The sequence below is a fragment of the Topomyia yanbarensis genome, chromosome 3 (genome assembly GCF_030247195.1).
Source record: "Topomyia yanbarensis strain Yona2022 chromosome 3, ASM3024719v1, whole genome shotgun sequence".
In the NCBI taxonomy this organism is placed as follows: Eukaryota; Metazoa; Arthropoda; class Insecta; order Diptera; family Culicidae; genus Topomyia; species Topomyia yanbarensis.
The window spans coordinates 106,603,537-106,611,320 of record NC_080672.1 but is presented as its reverse complement, the minus strand read 5'-3'; the positions used below and the strand labels follow the sequence as shown (position 1 = coordinate 106,611,320).

The window sequence follows — 7,784 nt, the reverse complement described above, 5'->3', positions numbered from 1 at the left end:
GCATGGAAAAAGTTTCTTTAAAGCTTTTCCGAACACAGCTTTGTTTTGTGGAATCTAGAAAGTGCGAAGAACTTGTTCTGACGGCAGATGGACTATTCCAATTAAAACTATACATCGTTGATTAGAAAATTCTTTGTGCGATTTGTGTGCGATGGAACTCGACTAGTTTGGGAAAATTCTAATGGAGCGTCGTCCGGTGTGGAATATTGTAACCATGGATTACTTCAGGCGTCTAACGAAGAGGCGCTGTTCGAGGAGCTGCAAATTATTAAATTAAGTCTGACGATACGTCAGTGGCAGAGTCATAAAGTCACCACTTCACACATTTTCGATGCTCCAGTGTAATCAATCATCAACTGTTAAATTTTACTTGGCTACTGATCTAAACGATCGAACGGATCTTGTATCTAGTTGACAATGATAGCAATGTTATATAATTTTTTCGACACATTTTATTTTTTTTTCTTGAAAATATAGAAACTTGGTCCAGCATTATACACTGTCATTTATCATGTTTTTGGGAAAAACTCAAAAAAACAGGAAGCATGCCTCTCAAGTTGTAGGTTGAAAAAACTAGGTACATATAAGCAATACAGAAGACAAAAATTTGCCCTACGGTAGCATTGATTTCGCAGTCAGCTCACTGGTAGCTAGCAGTTATTTGATGATAGGCAAACCGATATTTATTTCTCTTTTAACGAAGAGCTGCGGATGCCACGGCAAACCGGACTACGTTTACAACCCCTGTCGTATCTTGTCGATGATTAAAAAATCGATCCTGTCCTACGTAACCTTGCAACAGAGGATTCAAAACAGTTCCTACTACAGATATTCCCTGATTAAACACCATATCAGTGCTAACATTATGCCCTGAGCTTAGAATTGATAAATTTATAATGCCGTTGTTCTTACATTGTGTTTGCGATTCTGGTAAAACCATATGATATCAAAGTTTTTAGAATTACTTGGATCAAAAATACTTTCATTAGATGAACCTCATATTAATCCGAGTTTGAATATGAGTTAATTCATGAGATAGATTATGATCGTGTATATAGATAATGACGCGATTGTCGTAGGGATTAAAATAGGTTGTTCCTGTACTACGGGAACCAACAGACGCAAAATACGCAACATGTGCTTAATGGTCACTAAATTGGCGTTTTTGCTAAGAATTGGTAGAAAGGCTCGGTTGATTAATAGAACTATTATTTCATCTGTAATGTGGTATAGAATTCGTAAAGTTACTGTGTTATCTGTATGCTTAGCGATTACCGACATGGTTTTAGACGATTTCAAATGGCATCGATTTTCCGAGTGATCTTTAACTTAAATCTAGAAATTCTTTGTTATGATAAGGGTGTTAGCTACCATTCTTTACTATAACACTTTCCATTTTTTTGTAGTTTGATATTAATTAATATAAAGAAATAAAAAAATTGCTAAATATAGTAGGAACGAATTACATCGAATATTCAGTCAGTCTGGATAATCTTAGTTTTCACTTGAGAGAGGCACAAAGCTATTTGATTGAGGATGAGCATTAATTAAGATAGTTTCAGTTTAATAGGATGGTTTTTCATTCCGCGTATGGGTGAATAGAGTACAGTGAGTCTAGTTATGTACGGGATGCAGACTAGTCTGGAGGACGGATCCAAGATATGTAGTCTTGGATCATATACACTTGGAATTTTCACGACACCACTCGCGTTAGGGCTTGGTAAAAGCAAATTGGTATCGAGGGGTGAATTGTGGTTGTCTGACGCAAAGTGCTTAGAGTTATAAGGTGATTCGTCATTGGCAGTAACTAGGTGAGGAGTGAGGTAAGCGTGCAGCAAGCTGCAGAGTAGAAAAATGACGGCGAACAACTTTACATACTAAAATCCAAGCAAACATGCATGGGGATGTAGTAAACAATGTTGTTAGCTGTCGTTTCTAGAACCAACATGGCTGATCGGCGATTTCGAGGATCGTATCACCTGAGAATAAAAGCTCCTTGGTCTGACGTATTCTTGATGATCAAGAACCATGGTGACAATATCGAACCAGTAAAACCCCAGTCGTGAGAATGAGATCACTGAGCAATACATCGGATTAACACACACGCTGTTCTTGCTACACTAATCAACAAAATTTGGAAGCTGATATTGGTGAAATTGGAGAATATGACGAAATATCTTGAGATAATCCATGAAGAACAGTCGGGATGACTTTTAACCGGTAACTTTTTTCACATATATCCACCTAAAAGGGCGATTTGTAGTAGGTCCAAATTACCCCGAGTCCCCCTATATATACACACACACATATATATTAGGGTGGGGCATTGTTATATAGAAAAACGTAATCATAACCACATCATCGAACAGCATCAAAATGAGCATGCTATCAAATCATAATGCATATTAAACCGAAATATAATCAATGCAATCCTCTGACATATCAACTCGACATCAGTTGATTCAGTCTGTAACGTAACTTCTATTGCTAAAAGTCAAGGGCCTCAAGGCAAAGGGATACAGTATGTTTTGTTTCATCGTTACTATTATGCGTAGGGCATTGTGTAAATGTTTTGAAAGAAAAATCATCTGAACATTCCAACTCGACAATATTTCAGTTCGAATTTCTACATATTAAAGCCCCCCCCCCCTTCCTCACCCCTCACTACACTCTATTGCTCTGCTCAACTACCTACGCTCATGAAATTGAGCTAAGGCTTTTGAATAATTCATACAAACATACCAATGTGGTATATCTAAAATATATGATGTTATTTTGGAATGCTATATGAAATATCATTGGTACACCCGCAGTGTTGGCAATAAAAATGATTTTTGGCATTTAATTCGATGTATCGAACTTTGAACAGCTATAACTTGGTCTAGAGACATTCTAACACCATACATCCTTCGGCAAAGTTGTTCAGCATATCCTGGACTACACTTCTATCTATTTGTTGGCATACTACAGGAAGAAATGTAGTCTGTAGAATTAAAAATGCAAAAAAGTAGGTTTTCCCATACTAAACTCCATACAAATTTCAAACGCAATGCGCTACGCCGGGTCAACACCAATCGATCCCAAATTTTGCACAGTTATTTGGGACTCCAAAAGGAACCAAAAAAGTGCTGTGCTGAAAAAACGATCATTTTGCCCCACCCTAATATATATATATATATATATATATATATATATATATATATATATATATATATATATATATATATATATATATATATATATATATATATATATATATATATATATATATATATATATATATATATATATATATATATATATATATATATATATATATATATATATATATATATATATATATATATATATATATATATATATATATATATATATATATATATATATATATATATAGAAAACTAGAGCTCGCTTCGCTGCTACAGCTGCGCAAATAATTAAATTTACCCTCGCACCGCTTTGTCTACTTACAAAAGATAAAATTGATTCTTTCTATCTAGTGTATGAAACGTGAACAAACAATAAGTGACAATGCAAAGCCAGTGTATACTCCGTTGCAGACAAGCTGTGTTACTGTTGACTTCTCGAAATGTCCAGTAAGACCATCGATTCATGAAGTGGAGTAAATGTTGAAGATTAACATGAAGCTCAACGTAGCAGAAATTAATGCTATTCAATTCCACCATCTACGTCATGCGGTACTGATTATGTTCAAAAACATTAGTCAAGCGGAATCTTTTGCTTCGAATAACTACTTGAAACCACTAAACTGGCATGGACGTGAACTAAAATGCCAGAGAAGACGGACCGAATGACCCCCGAGTTGCGGCAGACAACGCACTTTATGTTTGTTCCAAGGAAGATGATCTCAACAGGCAGCAGCAAGCTGCGTCAACTTGATGGACAGTTGAACGTTAATTTTAATTTTCACGCGTTGTAAAAATCTTAAAAGACCCACGGCTCAGTTATGCTAACGCATGGAGCTGTGTCAAATAAACAAGAATAAAAATGAATTTCATTTTCTATTCTCTCAATGTTTACGTTTTGAAGTTAGGACATATTCAAATGTTTCTCTTGAATTAGAAAAAATCGGACAATTTGAAATTTTGATATCCTACGAGATTGGTCTTATTGCCGTAATACAATCCAGAATTATGAGTTGTTTCGAGTTTTGGTACAGTGATGACGAGAATGAAGATAGTGATGATGATTCTTTGGAACGTTCAGTGGTGCGCTTAGAACGACGAAAAATACGAGATAAGAGTAATCCTTTAGATTTGCCTCACGACGCGTAAGTCTCTATTAATCTTTCGTATAGGGTCGATATCCATTCCTTCGTTTTTCAATTAATTCCAGTTTTATTAAGTATTTCCGGATTTCTAAGGATCTGTTTAGCTACTTGCTAAATATTGTTGAAAGCAAATTGGGTGGCACCGTTGGATCTGCTTCGGTGTTACCAATCACCAAGTTATCAGCCGCATTGCGGTTCTTTGCTGAAGGTAGCTACCAAAAAGGAGTGGGAAACGATATGTTCGTAGGGATGGCACAACCCACGCTATCAAGATCGTTGTCTTCTATAATTGACATATTTGAAACCGAAATTTGTCATACCGCAATAAAATTTCCCACAGATGAAGCAGAAAGAAATGAAATTAAAATGGCATTCTACGAAAAAACTGGATTTCCGGGAGTAATAGGGTGTGTCGACGGCACTCATGTGAAAATTGTTACGCCTAACTCGAACATTCAACATCTTTACTACAACAGAAAAGGCTTTCATAGTTTGAATGTTATGCTGGTAAGTTCTTGTAAGTTTTAAATAACAATCATAAAAAGTTCACTCCTATTTGAAAAGGTATGTGATCATAAACTGAGAATCCGCTACGTAGATGCAAACCATCCTGGTTCTAATCATGATTCCTTCATATGGAACAGTAGTCCTCTGGATACAATGTTGCATGAGATGTACCAAAACGGCGAACAAAATACCTGGCTGTTAGGTAGAAATACGCGCTAATGTATAATATATAATTACTAATTCACAATAAAATTTCGATTACAGGCGACGCCGGATATCCGTTGAAGCCCTATCTGATCACCCCTTTTCGATCTACTACAAGAACTCCAAGTTCGGAAAATCAGACTAAATTCAATGAAATACATTCAAAAGCAAGAATGACTATCGAACGAGCAATCGGAGTATTGAAAAATGTATTTCGATGTAGCTTAGGTGCTCGACAGTTACATTACAAACCGGAAAAGGCTGCAAAGATTGTAAATGTGTGCTGTGCATTACATAATTTGAGGCTTCGATTTAATGTGCCACTAGATGGTGAAGATTGGCAGCCCATTGAGAATGACGAACATGTTGATCCTGTAGTGGAAGATGAAAGTCACATGTCTGCCGATGATATTAGAAGAACAATTATGATGTCGATTATATAAAAGTCATTGCGTATTCCGTCAAATAACCGAACTTATATTAGGTTAGTTAAATAAAGAAAAATGTCTGAACTAATTTGTAGAGTAAATTCATTAATTCAACATTAATCAAAAACTCTTCGACCAAGGACCAATAATCAATCAATCAACAGCATACAAGGTTTTTAAATCTGTGTCGGAGTGTGAAATATGACTTTTCCGATCGTACATATACTGCTCCCGAAAACCATACTTCCAACACACAGATAGAGAATTGACACAACACGCAGACGCATCCACATTTGCACACATGCATCACACACACACACGATTGTATACGCACACATAATACAATCACACACCACTACGACTCAAACTTACACAAGTTTAAAACAAAATTTTGTGTTTTTATAAATTATTTCAATATTTTTTATTTCATTTTAAGTTCATCATACGTTTTCTTTTATTTAATATTTGCGTTTCCCTCAAATGTTCGCTTGTTCCATCAACTCTAATTTCCTCTTTTTATAGTCGAGCACAGCCATTTTGTACTGGATGTACTCCGCGTGCTGCTTTTCTTTCATTAAATTTCTTTCTTTTTCCAGCTTCAATCGCTTCTCCTCCAAATAATAACATTTTCTGGAATATCTGGCTATATCCTTAACATTGTCTTTAATATCCTTTAAGTATTCCGTCTGCGCCTTCAAAAATCCTTCTCGCTTATCCGTCCTATGTTCGCGACGTTGCGTTATTGTTTCCTGCGTCTGGATGTCTTCGCCGATTTCCTCTTCAATCATCACATTTTCATTCGGATGAGATGCAAACTCTCGATCGTGGTCGTTGACTACCGGAAGATTTTCTTCATCGGATGATTCAGGTGATACAGTGCTCTGTTCCGTAGGTCCTCCCAAAGACGTCGATGTGCTCGCAATCGGTTCAAGGCCATATACGCTGCCTGTTATAAAAAATTGAGCACTCTTCAAATTGCACTATAATGAAATTTTATGTAATAATTACCTGTAGTGTTCACAGCAGTATCTAATGACAAAAGAGCGATCACCGACTCCTTACAAGATGAGAACTGCATCATTTTATTTTTTACTCCTCCTGTGGCTCGCGATTCAATGCGGTTGTGGGACAGTTTGCGTTTCGTTTTAACCCATTATATCCTAGCGTATGAAATTTCATACGCAGAACTATCCATCGTTTTACGCGTATTTACTACAGAATTTTGGCATCTAACTGCTTTATTATTGCACTAATGGGATCATTGCACCTCATATTTCATTGTGAAACAAGACAACTGCCATTTTTTATAATTTTGTTTACATTTTTGAACCATGTATAGTTGGGGAAAATGGCGGCTGAAAAGTAAGCAATACATTTAATTGAATTTTATTGTTGGAAATCGTGCTAATAATTCCATTATGTGACAAAACGTTCCTACAGGTGTAAAAGAAGTGTTGTCTATCAGAAAATCCGAAGAAATATGTCAAACAACTTAAAATTTGTTGTTTTTATTTAAACGCTCGAATTTTTTTGCACGAGATATTTTCATTCTCAAAACCATTTTAAGCGGTGGTTTTGTTTTTCCCATAATCCTTGATACATTTTTTGGTGGAATTGAAGATATCACTGCATTTGGCTCACTTTTTCAAACCCCTGGGTTATAATGGGTTAAGCTTAAAATCTGTCCATACCTGCAATAAAAACTACCATTAGTATCACACAATAAATATTTATGCATGCTTACCTTTTGCCACTCCATCATTGAACGAGTCGGTGGACCGAGGCTGTTTAGCTCCCTGCTTATGCGGTTCCACACCTCATTATACTTGGCCTTTGAAAAACAAGCTGCCTCTGCAAATTTTTGACCCTTAGCCACTGCAGGTTGCTTCTCCATATGCTTCACTAAGCACTCGAACTGTTTTCTGTTCGTAACTTTCAACCTTGAAAAGAATGGAAAATGTTTCATCAATTTTCCTCATCTAATTTACGACAAACGCGAAATTTGATTAAAAATATAAAAAAAAATTCTGGCGAACGAATTCAACACTCGTCTCAAATTGTAATAAAAGGGATAATGGTTTAAATAACTCACCGTTTTGTCTCCATCCTTCTTTAAGCACTATCGCAACCGAGAAAACCGACCGGATTTTGTTTTCGTAATTACCGGAAACGCAAACGATTTGAATTTTCGTACTACCTCGCATCTGTCACTTGGCTTACAGGTATCGACTCTAAAAGTCACGGTGCATCGACTTTAGTCACTCAGTTGCGACTGCAAGAATAAGGTGAGAGTTCATCGGTGTTCATCCGAAGTGACTTCTCTCACTGCATTCGCCTGTCAGAATCGCGCGACT

The 7,784-nt window shown here is 36.3% G+C and overlaps 2 protein-coding genes across 3 annotated transcripts; one reads left to right on the top strand and one right to left on the bottom strand.

Annotated features, from left to right (window-relative positions):
• The first annotated feature begins 1,462 nt into the window (after positions 1 to 1,462).
• On the top strand, positions 1,463 to 5,471 carry LOC131690623 (putative nuclease HARBI1). 2 transcript variants are annotated; one of them, XM_058976540.1, is made up of 4 exons: positions 1,463 to 2,220; positions 4,632 to 4,798; positions 4,856 to 5,000; positions 5,063 to 5,471. In XM_058976540.1, exons 2-4 carry the CDS (start codon positions 4,658 to 4,660, stop codon positions 5,443 to 5,445), a joined length of 669 nt encoding a protein of 222 aa, XP_058832523.1. In that variant the 5' UTR covers positions 1,463 to 2,220; positions 4,632 to 4,657; the 3' UTR covers positions 5,446 to 5,471. The 2 variants fall into 2 exon arrangements, with proteins under 2 accessions (XP_058832523.1, XP_058832524.1); XM_058976541.1 differs by lacking the exon at positions 1,463 to 2,220 and adding an exon at positions 3,567 to 4,291 and having other exon boundaries at positions 4,357 to 4,798.
• A 435-nt stretch (positions 5,472 to 5,906) lies between these two features.
• LOC131687128 (uncharacterized) lies at positions 5,907 to 7,536 on the bottom strand. Its single transcript, XM_058971178.1, has 4 exons — positions 7,523 to 7,536; positions 7,175 to 7,370; positions 7,105 to 7,121; positions 5,907 to 6,372 (listed from the first exon to the last, which is right to left on the bottom strand). Exons 1-4 carry the CDS (start codon positions 7,534 to 7,536, stop codon positions 5,907 to 5,909), a joined length of 693 nt encoding a protein of 230 aa, XP_058827161.1.
• Positions 7,537 to 7,784: the final 248 nt, after the last annotated feature.

Bases quoted from the DNA above. Each gene is read 5' to 3' on its own strand.
- LOC131690623 (XM_058976541.1), top strand. From the start codon at position 3,978: ATGGAGCTGTGTCAAATAAACAAGAATAAAAATGAATTTCATTTTCTA. The intron at 4,292-4,356 runs GTAAGTCTCTAT...AATTAATTCCAG, and splicing joins TTAGATTTGCCTCACGACGC to TTTTATTAAGTATTTCCGGA. The intron at 4,799-4,855 runs GTAAGTTCTTGT...CTATTTGAAAAG, and splicing joins ATAGTTTGAATGTTATGCTG to GTATGTGATCATAAACTGAG.